Below are 23,494 nucleotides of genomic sequence, written 5' to 3' on the forward strand. Positions count from 1 at the left end.
TTTCATTGATATTCGGAAGGATTTCTAATTTGGTGTGTATATGTGCTGATGAATGTATAATAATAATAATAGCAACAACAATGAAAACTAACGTTGGTATAGTCCTTTGGAATTTAGAACGTCTTTCGTGGCCATAAACCGATCACGTGCATGTGTCTCTCCGGAAAGGCAGCCATATGAGGAAAGCTTCCAGAAAGGCAGCTTCCATGCTGGACTCAGCCCACCCCATTTATCCTGCGAGAAAACAGCTATCTTACAGCTGTTTTCTCCCCTTCTTTTCTCCATAAAATTCAATTCTGATTTTTTTTGAAATCCCAATAAAGCTTTATAAATAAATATGACACATTTGTATCTTCTCAACTCCCTGGAGACACAATGCAGAAGGTGTAATTGGAAATGTATATTCAAACCGTGCAAGTTGTTTATTTTTCTTCCCCAGCCGGCATCCTGTCCTTCCACTAACCAGTTGCTGGCTCTTCATCTATTTCTTTTCTGTTTCCTGTCAAGGTCTCTTGGGGTGAATTTCTCCGCCTTAGGCATATTCTGTTTTCTTTTCTTTCACTCGGGGCCTCCCTCCCCATTCTACTACAATTATTCTACAGGCTAGAGCCTTTCTAATTGCTCTACAAGGAGTTAGCATCAGTGCCCAGAATACCATAGCTACAGTGGTGGTGGAGGAAGAGGTGGTGTTTGTAACTCCTATTTAGTAAATGCCTGTGGGGCGCAGCATCTAGAAACTTAATTGTCATCAGTGATGAGTAGCTGTCACTTCCTGAGAGTCTGTTACCTGCCAGGCACTCTCCCTCATGCTTCTACATTTGTTCTTCCATTTCATCTTTACGACTATACTGTGACCTCATTTTCCTGACAAGGATGCTGAGACTCAGAGAGGTGAAGTAACGTTCTTCAAACCGTATGTTAGCAAGTAACGGTTGACTGTAAACCCAGGGCAGACTGAATTCCGGGTCCTGCTCTGGCTATTTTTACCAAAGCTCTCATGACTCAAAGAAGAAGAGATGCACGTGTTCGGCTTATTTGTATTTTGCATGCTGCTTTTATTCTCAGACTTTTGCTTAAGTACCCCTCATTTGCCTCAGGAGCGCTCAGCCCCAGCCTCTGTGGTTTGGTCTCTCCTGAGGTGGGGAGATCGGGTTGGCTGCACCTAGGCCACCACTGGTTGAGGTGCCATCTCCCCTTGACAGCACTAGAACTTTCAACGATCCCCTGGACCCCACCGTGGGGCTGACACCATCCCTAGCGGTGTTCCCGGCTGCCCAGCCTCCTGTCCTGCAGTGAGTGTGGCTCACGCACAGCCTGTGCAGAGAGGGTACGGTGCTGGTGACAGGGGTCCTGGACCCCGCACGGTGCCTCTGAAATCAAGATCCTGCCCCATTACATGAACCCGGGCCCGACACTCTGGCATTTCTGGGAAGGCCACTGCAGTGCAAACAGAAAGCAGAGGCCAGGAAGGGAGACAGGCACCCTGGGCTTCCAGACCTCCTTCCTCCACTTACAGGTTGGGTAACTTTGGCCAAAGCTACTTAAACTGTCTAAACCTCAACTTTCTCCCATGAAAGGGGTGTCATAATTATACTGTTGTGAGTGGCAAATAAAATTGTGCATGTAAAAGCCTTTAGTAAAAAGTAAGAAGCCATATAGATGTTAGTTGTTATTCCTGATGACCATTGCCTTTATGTTCAATATATTCTCTCCATTAACTACACCGAGGTGTTAGAATATGCTACCAAATTACAGCATTCGATTACCTTGCCGATTTCAACAAACTTGCCCGGTTGCTACTCTCCACCCAGCACGAGATAACACACTGTCGCTGTTCTTGGGCAGCTTTTGGTCTCTTTGAGAAAACCACATTTACATTGATAAAACAGTTAGAGAGCAACATGAGACCAGATGTCATTTACATGCCACTTACTAGACAGACTGAGGTTTTGAAGGTGGAGAGATTAGTGTAGGAACAAGTGGTCAAGAGGTAAAAGTGGGGGGCTGAGAATTGAAGCAGGGGCAGTTTCTGGAAAGGCAGAGGAGAGAGAGGGGCATTCAAGTCGAAAGGAATGGTTTGAACTGAGGGAATGAACACATATGTGTGTGTACATGCTCGTGGGCTTGTGTGTTTGGGCAGAGGGGCAGGGGAGGTGCAGAATACAGAGCATGGAGAGAGGAAATGATGACTAGACATAAAGGCAGCAAGTCAGGAAGCGGGAGGGGAGCAGTTGGTACAGCAGAGGGGGCTCTGGATTTAGATGACTCTCATTCAGATTCCTGTATGACAACAAACCAGCTGGGTAACCTTACTGGGTCTCAGTTTCCTCATCGACAAAACAGGAACTGGAAAAGGAGCTATATCATGGGTAGTGTATCTGGGGTTCCCAGCCTGTGTGCTTCAGGGCTCTGCAGCAAACTCACAGGGGCCTTGTGGAATATTTGAACTTTGCACGGGAAACAGCAACATCTGTATAAACTACTAATACCAAATCTTTTGGGTATAACTGTTGAATAACTGGAACCGTTAGGGATTTTTTTCTAGATTAGAGGTGCTGTAAAAATAATACGGCGATACTAATGGTGCCATGAACAGAGAAAGTTTGGGAACCTCTGTACTCCATCACATCATCCTGTAGCATCCTACAGACCTCAATCTGTCTAGTAAGTTGCATGTAAATGACATCTGGTCTCATGTTGCTCTCTAATTGTTTTATCAGTGTAAATGTGGTTTTCCCAATAAGACCAAAAGCTGCCCAAGAACAGCAGCTTTTAATGTTGTGGGCATTAAACAAGGTCATGGTCGTAGAACCCCCAGCACCACATGCGGCACAGAGTAAGAACTGAGTGAGTGTTCAAGAGAAATCACATTGCCAAGGTGTGTGTTTGCTGCCCTTGGCTGCACGTGGTGGAAGGGCAGCTACTATACAAGTTCATTTTAGTTCCTGCAAGCTTTCCTTTCCTTTTCATATTGTTTTGTTTTTTCTCCTCTCCAGGGACTATTGGATCATCAGGTGATTTTTGTAAGTATGCTTTCGAAAAGTTAAACCCTTGCCCCAACCCTGGATTCAGGGGGTCTCTTTTCATCAAAATGTTGATTTTTCTGCATCTCCCTCGCTGATTAAGGCCCACGGAGAGTGCTTGGTTCTAGTGGAAGCAGCAGTCGTGGAGCATACTGGGTGAATTTTTAATCATTTAGAAAGAAACTGTCTTATCTCACATGGTAGAGTAAGGTTAAGAGCAACCTTTTTTTTTGGTTGTTTGTTTTTTTTACTTTCGAAAGGAATTTTATTTTTGTGTGAAATCCAGATTTCTTTTTTCTCATCATACATTTTCTTTCTTGCTAGGTGTTTTTCTTTTCTTTTTTTTTTTAACATCTTTATTGGGGTATAATTGCTTTACAATGGTGTGTTAGTTTCTGCTTTATAACAAAGTGAATCAGTTATACATATTCAAAAAGAGTCGTGTACCAAAATGTTCATTGCAGCTCTATTTACAATAGCCCGGAGATGGAAACAGCCTAAGTGCCCATCATCGGATGAATGGATAAAGAAGATGTGGCACATATATACAATGGAGTATTACTCAGCCATAAAAAGAAACGAAATTGAGCTATTTGTAAAGAGCAACGTTTTTAAAGGTTGAAGTAATTTAAGTTCTGTTCCAAGACGAGGTGAAAAAGATTGAAAAGGAGAGAAGATATTTCAACTAGCGAGCCCCAGTGTGAGGGGGGCTCCTTCACCCGCTTTTCCTTCTTCTTTCCTCACTGCCTCTAACAATCCTAGACCTTCTCAATGAGACAAAACCGGGTCACCTAAACGTGGTTGATTGACTTTCTGGAAGAATGCCCAACAGAGGATTGGTTCTATTCAACTGAAGAAATGACCAAAATAGCCTGGTGGATTATGTGGAATCCTGATGCACTCTTTGATAGTCTGCCTATATAAAGGCTTCTGATTTGATTAGCATTTGACACTTAACCTTTTCTTAGAAGAACAACCAGCAGGTTTCATCCCGGAAAAATAAATAGTAAAACAAATCAGGACAATTTGGTGATGTTTTTAGAGTTAGAAATGGACGCTTAAACTGGTGGTCTTCAACACTTTTTGATCATGCATACCATCAGTTAAAAAATATTTGAACATATACCAACATACGTATATGTATGTATTTGTAAATTATACATCTGCTACTCTACATATATATTGTGTACATTATAAAATCCCACAGCATTTTAAAGGAGGAGATAAAATAGAAGTAGAAAGTTCTTATGTTTTCTTCCAACATCTCAGTAGGTTGTCTTGCTCTCTCAGGGGGATGCACCACCGCCCTGCTTTGGAGTCCACTGGTCTGGCTGACCCACAATAGTGATTCTATTTGGGTCTTATCCAGGGTTAAGGGATAAAGCAGACAGGAATCATGAGACTGCATCTAGTCCCAGCTCTGTCACTAGAGCAAGGGTAACCGTGGGCAAGGTCACTGAACCCCCTTGAACCTCTCTTTGACTATAAAATGAAGAGGCCAATTAGTAATGGTTGCCAACTGGGGGATTCTTTGTTCCCTGTGGGCATATGTAAATAGGTGTGGGCGTTCTAGTGAACAAGCTTCAGGGATTCTGACTCTCCTGCAATATGCAGGGTAGATCCATACAAGGAAGATTTGTCCAGCCCCAATGCTGCCCCTCTTGCAAAACCCTGGAAAATACTCTGTTTCTGTGACCACTCAGGGAATGGAAATCCCTCCACGCTGGCCTGCACAGCCTTCCTCTGGACCTTTGGAAGAAGGCTGTTTGGAAGATAACCCTTTTCTATTTCCCTGTGCCTTCCATCTAATGATGCTAAATATTCCCAGCTTCTACTAAGGCAGCCGAGGCACCGACTTAACTTATAGAGTCAACTGTGAAGTTGAACCCAAGGTTACTAGCTGCCAGTGAAGGTTATTTTAGAAGAATTGTAGAATTTCCATGTTGAAACTTTGGCCCAGAGAAGTTAAGTGGCATCCCCAAAACCACACAGCTCTTGGGCTCTAGAGTCTGGGTCTCCTGGCTCCTAGTCCAGTGCTGTCCCAGTTCATGCCTCCTCTTAGCTGTGCTCACTGGATGCCCTCCCGGTGTAGGGGCTACTTGTCCAGACTAGTGAACAAGACAACATACAGCTTCATTTCTGGAAACAAACCACCTGGGTTTCCAGCAGTAGGAGAAAAGTGCAGCATGGAAGCAGGTAAAGGTGAGGTTTGATTCAAGGTCAGAGCTTTTAAGTTCAGAGCCATTCAGCACGGTTTCATCATGGCAAAATGAAGAGGGATTCAGTTAAGAATTGTCCATTCTTTTCAGGGGCTCCTCTTACATAACTGTCCAGGTTGTTTTTGAACATTGTGTCTAGCATGAATTAGAATGAAAGTTTAGCAGTCCCCAAACCCCAAATAACAGTGATCCTAGCAAGATGTGCATTCTTGTTCTGTCATGTAATGGTCTGGATATAACCATTTTAGGGCTCTTCTGGTGGCTTCCTTGTGCCAGGATTCTTCCATCTCATTGCTTTGCCAACCCCTCTGGCCTGCCTCTCCATCATCCAAAATACCTTACTGCCTCATCCACATTCTAACCAAAAGATGAGGAAAAGGGGAAAGGGAACATATCATTTACTATCGAAGGGATAATTCAGAAATTGCCCTCAGCGTTTCTGCTCACATCCTGTTGGACAGAATTTAGTCACATGGTCACATCTAGATGCAAGGGAGGCTGGGAAATGTAGTCTTTGAGTGGCCATGGGCCAACTGAAATGTACAGGGGTTCTATTACAAGAAAGGAGAGAATGGATGCTAGGGGCAGAGAGTCATTCCTATCACAGACTGTGAATGGAGAGAATAGATCTGGTGCAGTAGACATGGAAAAGGCAGTTGGACATCTGAAAAACAAGGTGCTAGCCTGAGGATTAGATGTACTCCGTCTTGAGTCAGGCAATCGGAAGCATATTAAGTTGTGCATTTTATCAGTGAAACCAGACCCATTCTTGCCCCACCCAGAGTGTAGTTATATAAACTTTCTGGGTCCAGTTTCATCATCTATAAAATGAGGAGGATAAGACTAACATCTCAGAGCTGTTGTGAGAATTAAATGTGGCACTGGTACACAGGGATTTTATAAATTCCAAAGTGGAGTATAAGTTATGACTATATTATGATTATACAATCATAAGACGAAAGTTTGTTGTTTCTGGTAGTCTGTGAGGGAGGCAGGTGTCCTGGGGAATAGCTCACTTGGTTGTAAAGTTGTTGGAGCTTTCTTCCTGGGCTCAGTGAACTAACCTTGCTTTTATCTTCTACAAATATAAATTTTCTGATCACATGACAGCCACTGGTGGTGTTAAAAGACCACTGGTGGTGTTAAAAGACAAAGGAGGCAACCATTGGAAGGGGTTTTGTATTTCAGAAAGGGACACAAAGTAGGGTTATTTTGCAGCAATGCACCCAACTTTGCTCCCCGCCCGCCCCCAGAAAAGTATGGAAGGGTCCAGAGGAGACTGTGGAATTCACTCTGGCTTCTACCCCAAGAAAGCAATTTCTCTGACTTTGTTTCTCACCATCTTGTGCAGAAATAGGTCCAAGAGAGATAAATATTTTGACTCATTTTCAAACTTCCACAAGGTAAAAAAAAACACTTTTTCTACTTTGAAAAGGGTATTTTTAGCATCTTATCTAGTTTGATGAAGGCTGAAGTAGTGGCCATAAGACATTTAAGGACAGAAATAGAAAGACTTGTGGAATTGTGTAGCATTTTACTAAAAAATTCAAGGGTTATCACAAGTCACACTATTCTGAGAGATTCCATTTGGAAGGAGAGATATTGGAGGAAGAAGTGACAGTTAAATCATTGAATCCAACCCCTCTTTTTATGACCCCAACTACTCAGTCCCCTTGACCCTTGCTCTCTTATGCTAATCTACCAGCCTGTCAGCTCAGGAAGAGACACCAGAAAAGACTGGAAATAGTTAGCTTGTGGGAGGGTGACCCTCCACCTCTCAGAATATACCTGGGCTAAAGGTAGCACTGATCTTCAAACAAAAAGATGAGTTGTTTTTTAATCCACATTCAGAGCTTCTACAAGTGTAGTTTCCCTTGGTTTTCAGTGATCACTTTTAAATTGAAGATACATAAATTTCCATGTTTATAGATAAAATAATTATCTGGTCTTCAGTGTTTATGATACGAATTTTTGATTTAAATATTATTTAATATTTTTCTTTCATGTATTATCCAATTAGAACTTAGTCCCTGGAGTCAAACAAAGCAGGATTCAAATCCCCACTTTGCCACTTAATAAATATACAGCCTTGAGCAAATCATTCACTTTTCAGAGATTCCGTTTTCTCCTCTGGAAGTGAAAATAAGAGTGATACCTACCTCATAGGCCTGATGGAAGGCTCAGGCTACATATGTTCCTGGGACAGAGAAGACACTCAATAAGTGGTAACTAATGGTAGCTGTGTTTGGTATTGGCGCATATCTAATATCTATGAAACCACACCACTACCCCTGTACTTCATACAGTGTAATGACGTCACAGGAGGAAGGGATTCTACAGCAAAGGCTGTGAGAGCATTGGGTTGGTTTGAAAGTGTGATTCCGCTTCCCTGGGAAAAACCTGGGAGTGGCAGTTGGGAGAGGAGGGAAACAGGAGTCTTGTATACACCTGGGGCCCCCAGCCTCCTAACCACCCAAGTTGAAATGAAACCAGGAGACAGATGGTGGAACTAGGATGCACAGATGAAGAGTATTAGAGCGGGGGTGAGGATGGGGGACAGGGAGCTGTGAAAGCAGGACCATATGTTCAGCAAAGACCCCTTGTGCAGTTATATGTAGGATGCAGTCAGGGGGAGAGAGAAGGAAGGGAAGATTGGAGACAGACACTCTCTTGGAGCCTGTAGAAATGGCCCAAGTAAGGATTCAAGGGAAGCAGAAGAAGGGAACAGGTCTGAAAGGCATGTGGAGGTGGCTGGAGGGAGGTGGGTAAGAGGCAGTCAGACTTGTCTCTGGGGTTACTAACTGGGGTCTGGGGCAGAGCTACAGATGCTGTTAATCAAGTTGGAGGGGTCAGTAGGAGAAGTTGGTTCTTGATGAGGTAATCTGTTTATATCCTACATCTTGGTTTGATTTTTTTCATTCACTCAGTAGTTCATTTATTCATTCATCAAAAAGCACTGTTTGAGCGTTTGCTACATGTCGGATAATGCTAAGCTTTGGGGCGCCAGAGGAACAAGAATTTGCTTCCTGCCCTCAAGCAGGTGGGGAGAAGGTGACCAGTAAACAGACAATTACAGGATAAGGCGAGTGTTGCTATGATTGAGGTACACCAAGGACGCCAGGGAAGCATAGAGGAGGGACGCCTAACCAGACTAGGGGCTAGGGGGTCAGAGAAATGAGGTAATGTCTTAGCTGAACTGAGTCATGAAGGATGAGCAGGGCTGAGCCAGGCAGGAGCAGGGAGAAGGACATTCCATGGAGAGGGAGCAGCCAGTTCAAAGGCCCAGAGGCAAGGAATTGAATGGCATAAATGTGAGCCCTGCCAAGTTCTTAAGTATGACTGGAATGTAGAATGTAAGGAAGGGGGGTGGCATGAGATGATGCTGGAAGGATAAACAGGGGGATGCAAAGATGCTATTGTAAGTGGAAGTGACATGATCAGATTTGGGTTCAGGAAAATAACTTAGCCGTGTGGAGTACGGATTGGATGTGCAGGAAGTACTGGTGGCTGAGAGAGTCAGAGCCATTGTCATCATTATGAGGACTTGGACTTAAATGGCTGTGAGGATAAAATGACATAAACAGATTCAAGTGATACGAAAGAGTATTGGTAACTGATTGAATGGTGGTTAGGGAGGAGGGGTGGTGAACATAGGGAGGAAAGTGTTGAGAATTTCTGGTTTAGGTAATGAGAGAGAGAACACAAAGGGTGAAGCACTTTTTTTGTTTTGTTTTTGGTAGTCAGAGGAGGGATGGTTAGTTGAGCTTTGGTTATGTTGAACTTGAGTTGCATGGTAGTTGCTGGGTAGAGAAGTTCAAGAGGCAATCACAAACCCATGTCTGGAGATCAAGAGGCAGGTTAGAGCTGGAGATGGTGGGAGATGTCATTCAAAGGTGCTAGAAGCTAAGGGAGTGGTAGATGAGCTCACCTAAGCAAGGCTACAGAGTGAGAGGAGATGGTGAGGGGTGAACTTCTGGGAAAGACCAACATCTAAGGGGCCAGCAGAGAATGGGGAGTGGGTGGAGGATACTTGGAAGGAGCAACAAGAGAAGTAGAAGGAGACATGGAGGAGAAGTCACAGTTTCCAAGGAAACCAAGGGATTTCAGAAGCAAGGGTGGGCAACAGTATGGAAAGCTGCAAATAGGTAAAGATGGAGGCATTCCCGCTGGGTGGACTGCAGAGTTGTTGTGGTGACTTTGGTAGGAACATCTCAGTTGTTTGCAGTGAGGAGAGGCCAGACGGGAGCAAGCTGAGGAGTGAATTGGAGGCGAGAAGGTAGAGACAACATCTTTAAGAAGGTTGCATCTCTGGAGAGGAGACAGGGGCACATGCGCGGTGGGGAATAATTGATTGTCTAAGATAAGAGAGACTTGAGCGCAGTAAATACTTACGGAAGCATCAGGTAGATAAGGGAGAGGTTGGAGATACAGGAGAAAGAGAGGAGGGGAGACAGATGGAGTTCAGAGGCCAGGAGGTCAACCAAGCCCTAGACCAGTGGTTCACAAACCTGGCTGCCCATATTAGCATCACCTGGAGAACTTAAAACAAACTGACGCCAGGCTCTGCCCACCCCCAGAGGTTCTGATTTAAGTGGTCTGGAGTGGAATCTAGCACTGGTATTTTTTTTAGATCTTCGAGTGATTCTACCGTGCTTTCAGGGTTAAGAACTACTGTAGTAAGTATTCAATAACTATTTGTTGAATCTTTTTAAACGTTTTGTCGATCAGTTGATTAGTTCTCCTTAGCAACAATGAATGTTTAATCATTTGCAGAGGATGTCGTGAAGAAATATAAGACAGGATACCTGCTTTCAAGTGGCTTGCGATTCCATGGGAGAAATAGTAATAATTTTTAATATGTATAAGTGCTAATTTAGTGGCACAACACTTGGTAGGGTAATATCAGTTCTGTGTGGTCAGCTGTCAAGGGGAAGATTTTGGCCTCAGAGAAGGTGGAACCTAGGTAAGTGGAGAAAAGGAAGGGTTTCACATGCCTAAGACAGTAATCATTACCGTCCTGTTTCTTGAGGACATCCTTGGTGCCAGCTACTTTACGTACATTATCCCAAATGTTGTAACCATGCAAGATAGTTATACATCATCCCCATTTTACAGAGGAAGAGACTAAGGCTCAGGGAATGTAATATCAAGGCCATAGCTAGCAATAAGTGGCAGAGTCAGAATTCAAGCCCAGGACTGATTGATTCCAAAGTCAGTATCCTTTCCACTACAGTGTACTGGGGCCAGGGGCACCAGGCTCCCACTTACTATTTGGTACTGTAGTCTCAAGATGGGGCAAGTCGTCTTCAGCTGGGACTTTTTGGTCTAGGCTGTTTGTGCAGGTGAAGTTCACACACACTTCCATCATCAGTCCTAGTGGTTCTCAATGTGGGCGTTGATGAATCACCAGCAGCGTCACTTGGGAACTTTTTAGGAATGCAAATTTTCAGACCCCTTCCCAGATTTACTGAATCTGAAACTTTGTGGGCCAGGCTTAGCAATTTGTTTTAAGAAGCCCTCCTGGTGATTCTGAGGCAGTTTAAAAATTTGAGAACCAAAGTTTGAGTCCCTACTTTGTGGATATAAATCAAGAACCTCAATTTGCTGTCGTGGCTAGTCCCTGAGCATCTGTGATATGCAAATGGAAAGAAAGAACTGGGGGATTCTAACCCTGGAAAAGATTGTGACCTGAATTCCAGCAGCCTAGTACTCTCACTGAAGAACTCAGATGTTATGAGCGACATCTGATAGGGTGAATGAGTCCCAGTTCTACGACAGTGTATTGATTCCAATAAAGGATAATTCATTAGTCTTGGGAAATATGTCATGGTGTTTTCCTCTTTGCAGATTAAAAAACTTGGCCAATTCTAGAGAAAGCAAAACAATCTCCCAAGCAAATTTCACAGGGGCCTCAAGATGCAACCCTCATGAGATTGTCCAGTTTGCCTCAAAAGAACTTCTGATCATTGACACATTTCCTGTTTGGTCATTGACAGGAGGAAGTGATCGGAGGTTTGAAACCAGGCACTGAATACCGAGTAAGCGTGGCAGCTTACAGCCAGACTGGCAAAGGGCGGCTTAGCTCTCCTCGGCTCATTACCACTTTGCTCCAAGGTAAAATGCGTTCAGTCCATTAATAAGAAGAAAGTGATGGGTGCTATTCATTCATTCCTTCATTCAGTATATCAGTGAGGACCTACTATGTACCAGGCACTGTGGTATGCTAGGCTCTGGGAATTCAGTGGTGAACAAAAACAGGCACAGCCCCTGCCCTCTCAGAACTGAGTGGCGTGGGTCAGGACATTATCTAATTAACGTGTGGCCGCAGATAGTGAGAAGCGCTTCCCATGGTGCTGTAAGATCTTCCGTTGTAAGATCCCATATAGGGGTTCGATAAGGATTCCCTGAGGACATGACTGCTAAGTGGGAATTAGGTAAGTGGGAGTTAAGAAGGCGAGGAAGGGGAGTGCGAGAAGAGATCTTATAGGCCAGGGGAACCCAACAAAGGCTCATTGAGGTGGTCTGCGCTGGACACTGGGGGACAAAAGTGGCTTGAAGACATCGTTGCTCATAGGAGCTCCTTGTGGAGGGAGAAGCACATGGTAGGCAGGTAGATCCAGTGCATCCGAGGTCTGCCCAGCTGGCTCTGGAGGCACTCAGAAGGAGCGCGTTCTCCACCCCAAGGCTCAGGGAGCGTTTCAGAAAGAACCATATCTTTGGCCCGGTGTTTGAAACCTGCATAGGGTTTTGCTAGGAAGAGAAGGCAGAAAAAATACTTCTGGCCGAAGCAATAAAGAAAGGCTGGGAAATGTGAAAGTCTAGATATGAAAATAGTAACAGCAGTTACCTTGGGGTGATAGGATCGTCCTACATCTTTACCCATGAGGCTTTTTCCAAATGTCCTACCATTGATATGTATTCTGATGACAGGGGGCAGGAAGGGATACACAAAATAATTGAAAGTAAGTGACAGTAACGCTAAGCATTTAATTTTCCTTGTAGGTAAACATCAATTCCGACATGCTAACAGAGGTCCTAAAGGGTACACCATATTGTGTGTCCTGGGGTCCATAGTCTGGACATAATGTAGTTGGATTTCCAGCCTGGGGTGCTTGAGGAGAAGGGAAGGCCAGCTCTCATTGACAAACCTTGCATGAATCCAGTTGTGATTTTGTGTGTGTGTGTTTGTTTGGTTTGGAGGGTGAGGCAGTTCTGGACAGAGATGTTTAGGCTGTAGAAAGCACACATGTTTTTTTATACGTGAAACCTCTCCAGCAGCGAAGACCACAGCCAACTCTAGTTGTTCGCTGTCCTGCCTAGATTCCTGCCTGCTTCCAGGAGCACCTCAGCAGCTGCACGTCACTGTGGTTTCTGATTCCGAGGTGGCCCTATCTTGGAAACCTGGAGAGAGTGAAGGAAGCTCCCCTATTCAGTACTATTCTGTGGAATTCATCAGGTAAGTTAGTGGGTCACATTCAGAAGCCAAACGTACTGACCTCGGTCATTCCAAACACAATAGAAGACTCCACTGCCTGTGAATTTAAGAGACGACAAAGAGGCCTATATTTATACTCTGACTTGGGCCAGCACCTGTCCCCAGCCCTCTTTGATGGTGGGTCATCTGGTTAACCTGTATGTACCCACCTGACCTCTTCCCCACTTCCCCGCCACAGTCACACTGTCCTAGGCTCTGAAAACTCCAGAGGGACCACTGCCAGCCTGCCTGCATTTCAAGCTCAAAACTTGCCTCCCTGGCTTTGAAACATTATGTCTGAAGTATATATTAGATGGTGACTTTTCTCGAGGGAGAGGAAAAAAAACCTTTAAAAACACGTGCAATGCATTGTTGCCTTTGCATCCATATTGCCGTGGGGAAAGTTTCTTGGTTTGGTTTCAGCTTTTTTCTCTTGTCTACCTCTCCAGCTCTCATATTAGCTTATCAGCAGTAGAAGAGTGATTAGAAGTTCTTCTAAGAACTTACAGATGTAAAAACCTGGATTCTCAATGCTGCTATGTAATTTTAAGCAAGAACAAAACCAAAAAAAACACCCACCCAACCAATGAGCAAAAGTTATTCCCCAGCTAGGGCTCTTCCTCTGAACTCTAGTTGCAGTTGACTTTTGAATTGAAGCACCTAGCTGATGAAACAACGTTGTTGTCTACATTAAAGGTGATTGGGTTTGTCTGAGGCCGGTTGCTTCATGGATTCATAAAGCCTTGCTCAGCACCTCATTCCTAGGCTCTCTGAAGCTGAGGCAAAGGATTCTGTCATGATTTCATTAGGTCTGCTTCTGTTTCTTGACTTCCTAGCCTATTTTTTGGTAGTAGAAAACAGATACTTGTTTCTTCAGAGAAGTACTGCACTGAGTCTCTTTAATGCTTGAGTACAGAGCTCGTTTCAGGCAGGACTTATTGAATTGCAAGTGGCAGAATCTTGAAAGAAGATGAGACAGTAATGTATTGGCCCCTATGAATGTCAAGTCCTGTGACAACTCTAAATTTGGGGAAGACTAGTTCTGTATCACATCAGCAGTCTGTCTCCATCCATCTCTGTGCTCTGCTCCCCCCTTTACTGGCTTTAGTTTCAGGCTTTTCCAGTATGGTGGCAAGATGGCCACCAGGCACTGAAGGCTTGCTTTCTACTAGCTCAGCTCCCCACTGGAAAGGAGTGGCTCTTTCTCAGGGGACATAGTAGAGTCTCAGTATTCATTCTAGCTGGCCACGCTCTGGTCCCTCTTCATTCGCTGAGCCAATCACTGCAGCCAAGGAGAAGAGTACACTGACTGGGCAGATACGCATCATATTCTGAGCTCAGGAACTAAAGACTGGTGGGGCATTCAGGCCTGAAGTACACAGACTGAGAGTTCAAGAGGGTTTGTTCCTCAAAGCGAAGTTGTGCAATTAATGGACAAGGGAGGAACAGATGCTGGGAAAATTAAAAAATAAATAAATAAAAGATGCCCCCAGCCAAGCTCCAGACCAATGTCCTTCAGTGAGGATAATCTACAATCCTTTGTTGAACAGATTTGGTAGGCAAAGCCTGGAATGTGTCTGGAGTAGAAAAGATTCTAAGCCTGGTTCCAAAAGTAGTTAAACTGCAACAGTGGAAAGTCCTAAAACTTCAGCTTTCTCATCTGTAAAACTTGGAGTGAAACTTAGCATTTCTAATTTACTTGTCTAACATCAGCAAAGCAAAATGTAATACTTTAAAATTTTGAAAACTGGGCAACGTTTTTCATAGTAGCCCAGCAGGTCATCTGTGTGACCCTCAGCAAAGATGACAGTTATCATTTACTATTTTATTTTATTTTATTATTATTTTATTTATTTATTTATTTAGTAGGGGCTTAATTCTATGGAGATCTCTCTGGAGCACACAGAATTCCTCTCTAATTTGCCTATCAAAAAGGCAAGAGCATTTCTCTAATGATTAATGATGTTGAGCATTCTTTCATGTGTTTGTTGGCAGTCTGTATATCTTCTTTGGAGAAATATCTATTTAGGTCTTCATTTGTTATAAAGCAGAAACTAACACACCATTGTAAAGCAATTATACCCCAATAAAGATGTTTTAAAAAAAGGCAAGAGCCATTTACGCGCTAGCTTCTGTCCTCTTTTTGTTGATTGAAAGTTTCCCCCAGAGGTACAACTTCCCACCCTTCTAGGCTCTGCTGGCCCTTGGATTAAGGAGACAGGTCCAGGGAAGAAGGAGGCGTGTTGTGAGCACAGCATGTGCTTGAGGTTCGATGCTGCGAGGCAAGTTGAGCTCACATGAAACTCTCCACATGACAGCCGCAGCTGAAATCAGAACTGGGAGAAGGGGAGGTGACACAGGCCCCAGAGGCATTGACTACGATGTCCTTACAATGCAAAATATGGGTGATAACTTCTTGCAGCCTTATAGTGTGTCCTTATTAGGAGGATCAAGTGAAATCACATATGAGAAACAGCTTTCTACAAAGCTCTTTTGACATGTACATGTCAAAAACCAAGCTAAGGAAAAGGAGGTATATATGGGTGTTATGTACCTACATTTAAGGTATATATGGGTGTTATGTACATAAGGTATATATGGGTGTTATGTACCTACATTTAACAATTTTAATTCTTCTCCAACAAAAATACATCTTAACATTCAACCCTCTAACATTTGAGGGGCTCAGACCCCAAATTCTTATGTATAAATATTTTAAAAGTATATACCATTTTAACAAACTGTTAAATATTTGTTATATCTGTTTATCTTAACAGATATACCTCTACAGTGTCCTGGAGACATTGTAGATGTCTTCATATTTAGAACTCTTGGATATCTTGGTGTTCCAAATGGAACATGGTAGCATAAGGAAAGCCAGCTCCTGGCTCCAGCCCCTATACTAGGAATTCTGCTCCTGCTATCTCTTCCAGAATATGTAACCTCGGTCAAGTTATTTAATCTCAGGACCTCCATTTCCTCATCTGTAACATCAAGTTCATGTGACCCTCATAGCAGGGTTATTGTTCATAGCCTTCATAAAGTGTTTATACATAGTAGACATTCAATAGCTGTTTATTTCCTTCCCTCCCTACCACTCTTGCCCCTTTACAAAGAAAGAAATTGGGACTCAATTGCTTAAGTTGCTTTGCCAAGGTAAAATGACTGGTTAGGGACAAAATTAAAATTAGAACTGAACTCTCTCGACTTCCAGCCCGGTGCTCTTTCTACAAAACCCCATGTCCCCTTCATGTCTGTGACCCACCTTCAGAGATGGAATGCTGGACTCGCCCGCCTGGAGCTCTGCTGGCTGGGGAAACGGGAAGCCTCATCTTAGGCTGCTGTTGGCTGTTACTGCAGAAGGGAAGCTCTCGCAGCATTTAATGTTTGGCTGCAAAATAAATCCCCACATTCGTCTGTAAACATCTCAGAGTCTATCCCATTTCAGTTGAGGGCCTGAGGATATGTGTTTAAAGAGAGCTTTCCTGGGCTCTAAATCAGAAACGGCAGTCAGTGGGAAAAGCTTTGGGGGCCTACAGTTATCTGTTTTTCCCAGAGAGGTCTGTCTAATGTTTAACACTGAATTCTTTTTGCCCAGATACCTACTGTGTACACAAACACCTGTGACAGGTCTCTGGGTGAGCCAAAAGTGTCTTTTCCTATCTCAGAGGCAGGCCTCTGACAGGCCAAGGCTAGGAAATTGTAGAAATCAGTGTATTGCCAGAAGTTTTCCTCAGATTCCACCCTTCTGAATGTGAAGTTCTTGTCTGAGTTCTGTCACTGGAGGATTAGGTTCCAGTCCTCTGTCTTGGTGGGTGCTTATTCATCAGTTGCCCTTATTCAGTGAGGATGATGGTGTCAAAGGCGTTGCTGGGAAGTAGTCTCAAAAAACTTTTAATATGTAACTGGCTAATAAGAGATTAACCTGAAAAATTACACTAGACCAGGGTGTGGGGTACTGACTGCTTACTCGCTAGTTTTGTTCATATTTTGGGTGGACATTCCATGTGTTTGTGATGCTGTCTTAGGTCATGGGCTTAGGACCAAGCAAATTTTTGTTCTTCATCCAGCTTCTGCCTCCTGTAAAATGGAGGATGCCCACAGAGTGAGCACCTTGAAAGGGTGCTCTCAGTGATTGTATCAGAGAGGAGACTTGGTCTCTGGCTCAGGCAGGATGAGAGTAATCTTCATAATGTCTCCCAAAGTTGGCCTGGGGACTATTCATCAACTTCCTTATTTACAGTAGATTTAAAATTTTTAATCAGTGTAGAAAAGATTTGAAGAGGCAAATTCTAAGTAAGTCTGCAAGCTGTAACATATTTTGCAATGTTTTAAAAACTTTTTCTTCCTGCTTTTCTAAAACAGAAAAAACACGCATTCGAAGTAGGAAGAATATATATGTATATATTTTTTGCCTGCTGTTGGGTCTTCGTTGCCGCGCACAGGCTTTCTGTAGGTGTGGCGAGTGGGGGCTACTCTTTGGTGCACGGGCTTCTCATTGTGGTGGCTTCCCTTGTTGCGGAGCACGGGCTCCAGATGCGTGGGCTTCAGTAGTTGTGGCACGTGGGCTCAGTAGTTGTGGCTTGCGGGCTCTAGAGCGCAGGCTCAGTAGTTGTGGCACACGGGCTTAGTTGCTCTGCGGCATGTGGGATCTTCTCGGACCAGGGCTCGAACCCGTGTCCCCTGCATTGGCAGGCGGATTCTTAACCACTGCGCCACCAGGGAAGTCCCAGGAAGAATATTTTATTTCTAAAGTGATACTGAAAATTTCTTTGTGGGCAACAATCTTAGTGTTCATTAAAATAAGAACCAAGCATAAATATAGCTACCTATGTTTTAAAATATTTTGTCTATAAATATCTGAGAAACTTTCCTCCTTCTGCCTAAGAATTTCCCCAGGGTAAGTGCTTTTCTCATAAGTGAAAAATATATACTATGGTGGCAATGAAAACCCAAAGGCCTGGACAAATAGTCCTTACCAGTAATGTTTCATTTGGGGTGCTATGTTCCATATATGCTATCTATCAGTTTGGTTAAAGGTGAAAATAGTTTTCATTTAACTTACCTCTACAGTTAAGTCCCCTACATATGAATGAGTTCCGTTCTGAGAGCACATTTGTTAAGTCCAATTTGTTCGTAAGTCCAATAAAGTTATCCTAGGTACCCAACTAACACAATCAGCTATATAGTACTGTACTGTAATAGGTTTATGATACTTTTCACACAAAGAATACATAAAAAACAAACACAAGAAATGAATAAAACATTTCTTAATCTTACAGTACAGTACCTTGAAAAGTCCAGTAGTACCAGCTATATCACTGCTGCTTTAACACTTGCTTCCGGACATCCTGGGCTTGAAATAAAGATCCTGTACTACTGTCTCTATACAGTACTGTACGGTTAAGTACACAAAAGCACAACCACTTGCAGAGGATGCACGCATGTGACAGCGTATGCCAGACACATGAACTAACTGACATGATCGGACAAGCGAATGCACGGTCGCATCTTTGAAAGTTCCCAACTTGAAGGTTCGTATGTAAGGGACTTACTGTAGCTTTTCTGTAGGTGTAACCTGATTGGTTAAAACTGCTTCAGAGTTTTGTAGTGTCAGTTGTTGGAAAGGGCAGATTAAAGCTTTCAGTGGCAATTTTTAATAAAAAGTCCACCAAGGCTAATTTTGGGTGCATGTGAAAGTTCAAAATATTTCTGTGTGTTTTAGGGACATAGGTCAAGAAATGATCTCTAAATCTCAGCCCAAGACACTAATACTAATAAATATGAAAGAACAATGCTTCCTTTCTTTTCCCTTTCACACCTTTATGCCTAAATAATTCCCTGGTCCCTTGCAGATGCCTTCCATAATAAGACTTGCAAAATTCATCTTCACGCAGAGCTGCTTTTAAGCTGATTGCAATGTCTGCGTATTGGTTTTCCTTGAGAATCTCAAGGCCATGCACACCTGGGTGGTGCATTGAAATTATTATTTCAAAATAATTTTGAAAATTATTTTACAAATTGATATTTTTGTCAAAAGTCATCTGTCTTTCCATCCCATCATCAGCCTACAAGTAACAAATGAATTTAATTAGTTTCCTCCTAAGAAGTGATCCTGCAAAGGCTGTTACTGACATGAAGATCAAGTGTGGGATTCAGAGCGGAAGCTGAACGGATTATGGATTTTCCTTGAACAGTTTTAAGGGATGATGTGATATGACTTATGGTCAAGGGCACAGGCTATGAAAGTTAAAGAAGTGTTTCATTCAGAATCGAGACTTACAGTCCAATGCTTGGTATCGTCTTTCAGGTTTAAGTTTGTCCAAATGTGGAATCAGAAGACACAGCTCTGAGCTGGCCTCTAATCCTGGGGTCAAATGGCTTGATTCCAGTTTTAAGCTTCCTTACATATGAAATAAGGCTGGACTGCTTGACCTCTAAAATCTGGTGGCTCTGATTTTCTGTCCTCGTGACAAAGGTGAGGAAGTATAGGCGGTTTACTACACAGGGCTCTGGACCTATCTTCCTGGTCCAACCCTTGCCTCCACCACTTTTAAACCATAAGATTTTAGTTGCATTATTTAACTTCTCTGTGCCTCAGACAGAAGAATGGGGATAACGATCTACTTACCTCATCGAGTCGTTGTGAGATAAAGTGAGTTGATGCACACGACATGCACAGAATAGCACCTGTTATACAGTAAATGCTCAATCAATACAAACTGTCCTTATTGAGGCTTTTATGATAGGTCTTTCCTGTTTTCCTTTATAGCCATGTTGTTTCTTGGCTAAAGGTCTTTATGCTTGCTATACTCTGCCAGGATATATCTTCTACTTCTTTACCTAGTTAACTCTTGTTCATCCTTCAGTTCCCCTGCTTAAGTACCACTTCCTCCAGGAAGCCTGCCCTGAACCCTGCCCCCCACCTCAGACTAGGTTAGGTACACCTGCAACACTTACTAGCAACACTCAGCACACTTATAGTTAATTACTTGTTCGAAGTCTGTCCTCCTTGCCGGGACATGAGGGCAACGTCTTGACTAGCTCCCTTCTGTGGAATATGGCACCTACATGAAGTAAACATAGCACGCGTCAAGTAGGTGCTGGAGAACATTTGGATACAGGCAGTCATGTGATTGCATCCAGAGAGTGACAACAACTAGCTGCCACCTTGCACAAGATCCTTGACCTCTCTGAGCCTTGCTTCCCTTGGCTGTAAAGCAGGGATGATAATAGTGGATACCTCCGGAGGGTTGTGAAGATAAATAGATGTCTATACAGTACTTAGAAGAGTGGTTTATGGAAGAATATTTTTAAGTGTCAGTTCTTTTCCTTACCCTGAGCCCCATGGTAATGGAAGTGTATTGCCATACTAGTCACAGCAGATTGAATGAATCCTTTACCGCTAATTTCCAAGGCCACAGCAGTAACCAATATCATTCCTTACTAACTGCAGAAATAAAAGGCAGACAGAATCCAACCTGGATCTGCAAGCACGTCCCCTTTCCTTCCCCCCGACCCAAAGTTACTTATTGCTTTTGTTTTCTCATCATAAAAGGGATAGTGGTATGTGGTAAAGCTTCAAATAATACCTAATGTGTAAGACTAACTTGAAAGCTACCATTGCGATTTTATTTCGTATTGAATGATAACTTGTGTTTCGGAGCCCTTCATACCTGCAAGTGAATTGCCAACTTTTTTCATAGTGTTTTACTAGAACTTATAGCAGTAACTGGGCAAATGGCTGCCATATTTAACAGTGATGTAGCCCTGTGTTGGTTTTCCTGCCCCCCAAAATTATAGAGCTTGATATATTTAAAGAATCGTTCTTATACAATTAATCAATTTTGAGGAGAATGGGAAAAAACAGCAACAAAAATCTCCCTTTCTTTTCAAGAAATTGTTTAGGAAGTTGTGCTGTTTAAGTATAAGCCTTCCTTACAGCCAACAATAGAATTAGAAATAAGCAAGAGTGGGCTTGTTTGGGTGTCAGCTGACATTTCATATTAACAAGTGGTGTTTTGTGAAAAATTCCTTTTTCTTACCTTTAGTTTCCAAATTGAAAATCTCAGAACCACTTTCCAGAGTGGTATGTAGTCCCAGAAATTCTGGTAGCCATCAAGTTCCTCCATTCAGGCTCAAATGGAAGGGCGATTCTGAATGTTTTTGCAGAAGTTTGACCTACAGTTCTACAAATTGATCCCTTAAAGCCTCAATCCCTCCTACCGTGAGCTTTCCTGATGTAATCCCTGGTCGGACTGATGGGAGTTGACACAAATTGAATTCTTGTGTACCAGTGTTGGGAGCCATTTGTAAACTGTAAATGAAAGTGTGCTCTCCAGTTGCCCCATCAGGGACAAATTGCTAGCTGAGTTTATCATTACCCCATTCTATCCATCTGTTTGTCATTTGGTTGGGTGGAACCAATTCATTAATAAAGAATTACGGCTGGAAGCTGCAGGTCAAATAATACATCTTTCTTTTTCTTTTTTCTTAACTGTGATTACTTAGTGGTTTTGGACTTCCTCTGCAATTCATTTTAGTATAGAGCAAATCCTGCATAACACCAAGTCTGTAAAATTGAGAGAGACTTGGAGGCCTTTCTGAGCATGAGATTTTCTTTCACTCCTGTCGTATTTACCCTGGATAACTATGGGATCTTAAAGCAGGGTGCTTAACCTGCAGTCTGTGGATCCCCAAGGGGCTCATGGATGGAAGGCAAGGGGTCCCTGAACTTCGGTTGGACAAAAATTACACTCTTAGTTTTACCGACTGAAATGTAATGTTTTCTTCAAATATGAATGTAAACTGCAGTGGCATTAGCAATTCCTGTGACTTTGTCACTATTAGAATCACAGATACGTTCTTATCCCATTACAATTGTTGCACATGTCTCAAAATACCTGTTATGGTTATCACTACTATGAAATTATTAAATCCATTGCTAAGTATTGTTATTTAATGTGTTAATGAAGAAGTATGTATATTAATATATCATAATTTTTTATTGTTTTCATAATTGTTTCTAGTATAACTGGTTTCCTTTGTGATCCTATGCATTTTATGCATTTAAAAATATTATTCCAAGAAGGGATTCACAGATTTCCGCAGACTGTCAAAGTAGCACAAACAAGGTTAAAGACTGTTGTCTTAAACAGTTTTTTTTTGGCTGCGTTGGGTCTTCATTGCTGCGTGCACGCTTTCTCTAGTTGTGGCAAGCAGGGGCTACTCTTCATTGCGGTGCGCAGGCTTCTCATTGTGGTGGCTTCTCTTGTTGCAGAGCACTGGCTCTAGGCGTGTGGACTTCAGTACTTGTGGCACGCGGGCTCAGTAGTTGTGGTGCACGGGCTTATTTGCTCTGCAGCATGTGGGATCTTCCCGGACCAGGGCTCGAACCCTTGTCCCCTGCATTGGCAGGTGGATTCTTAACCACTGTGCCACCAGGGAAGTCCAAGACTGTTGTCTTAGACCAGGGGTTGGCAAATTTTTCTGCAGGGTCAGGTAGTAAGTATTTTATGCTTTGCCAGCTATGTGGTCTTTTTCTCAACTATTGAGCTCTGCCATCGTAGCAGGAAAGCAGCCTAGACAATACCTAAACAAACAGTTGTGGTTGTGTTTCGATAAAACTTTATTTACAAAACCTGGCAGGCAGCTGAAGGTTGCTGCCCGCTGGTTTAGGGCATTGCGTTATTGCTGACGTCTAAGTTTGAAGATATTTGAATTCAGCTCAATTCACCCTTTACTGGATACTTACTATGTGCATGCATTCATCCAAACATGTACGTATTGAGTATCTTCCATGTGCAAAGCATGTGCAAGAGATTTCGGGGTGAATCAGCTATTGCCTCTGCTTGGACAGTCCAGTGGGGAATGCAGGTGAGCAGAGTCCAGAGCTGTGAGTGTTGCGGGCAGGGGTGGGGGCCAGGGGCCTAGAGGAACACAGCCTTGACATCTAACCCAGTTTTGAAGGAATCTGGGAAGGCTTCTTACAGGAACTAAGGAGGACATATCAGCAATAACCAGGCACAAGGGGAGGGAGGAAGCAGCGTGAAAAGGCTCAGGCCAGAAGGAGCTGCTCAAGCAGTGGCTTGGAGGCAAAAAGGAAATGTTCTTGAACTTGCTTAGAAGCCTGGAGCTCTGTGTAGTGAGAGATAAGGCTGGGTAGGTAAGCAAGGTTTGGAGCAGGAAAGCCTTTATAAAGGATCTCCTTTTGTCCTGACAGGAATAGGGAGCTATGGGAAGGGTTAAGCAGAAAAGGAATTGATAGTATTTGCATTTTGAAAGATCATGCAGACATTCCAAGGAGCATGGAAATGAATAAGACAATCAGCATGTCAATGCGCTCACAGCCTAGTAGGGAAGACAGAAATATAAAATTCCATTAGAAGGTGGTATATTCAGTGTAATGGTAGAATCAGATTTAAGCGGTAGGAGGGCCCAGAGAAGAATCTTTTCAATTCGGTGTCTGAAATGATGCTTAGAAGGAATAACATGAAGGAAAATACTGAAGGAAGGAGCCTCCAAATAATCCAAGGTCCTCCAGAAAACATTAAACCGTGGAATGCTAGGTCCCATACTGAGGGAGGGAGGACACACATATCTCTGGTTGTACTGTAATTAGGCTTTTGGTCCCCTCCATCTCGGGCCTATAGAGTGGCCTCCACTGTCAAGGCCATTCGGATGTTCTGTGGATCCCCAAGAGGGCTGTTTTCTGCTCCAACGAGTTCCTCTCTCAGAAGTATTTTCTTAGCCGGATTTAACCATTCCTAGCCCAGTTT

The 23,494-nt window shown here is 43.2% G+C and overlaps 1 protein-coding gene across 1 annotated transcript in view; it reads left to right on the forward strand.

The window, feature by feature from the left end:
- EGFLAM (EGF like, fibronectin type III and laminin G domains) overlaps positions 1-23,494 on the forward strand; it is a 166,180-nt gene that overhangs the window by 50,427 nt on the left and 92,259 nt on the right. Inside the window, exons 4-6 of the mRNA XM_024754636.1 lie at positions 2,997-3,023; positions 11,239-11,356; positions 12,563-12,698. Coding sequence (XP_024610404.1) covers positions 2,997-3,023; positions 11,239-11,356; positions 12,563-12,698 — 281 coding nt within the window. The remainder of the gene's footprint in view (positions 1-2,996; positions 3,024-11,238; positions 11,357-12,562; positions 12,699-23,494) is intronic.

Source organism: Neophocaena asiaeorientalis, unplaced genomic scaffold, assembly GCF_003031525.2.
Source record: "Neophocaena asiaeorientalis asiaeorientalis breed wild unplaced genomic scaffold, Neophocaena_asiaeorientalis_V1.1 scaffold229, whole genome shotgun sequence".
Taxonomy (NCBI): domain Eukaryota; kingdom Metazoa; phylum Chordata; class Mammalia; order Artiodactyla; family Phocoenidae; genus Neophocaena; species Neophocaena asiaeorientalis.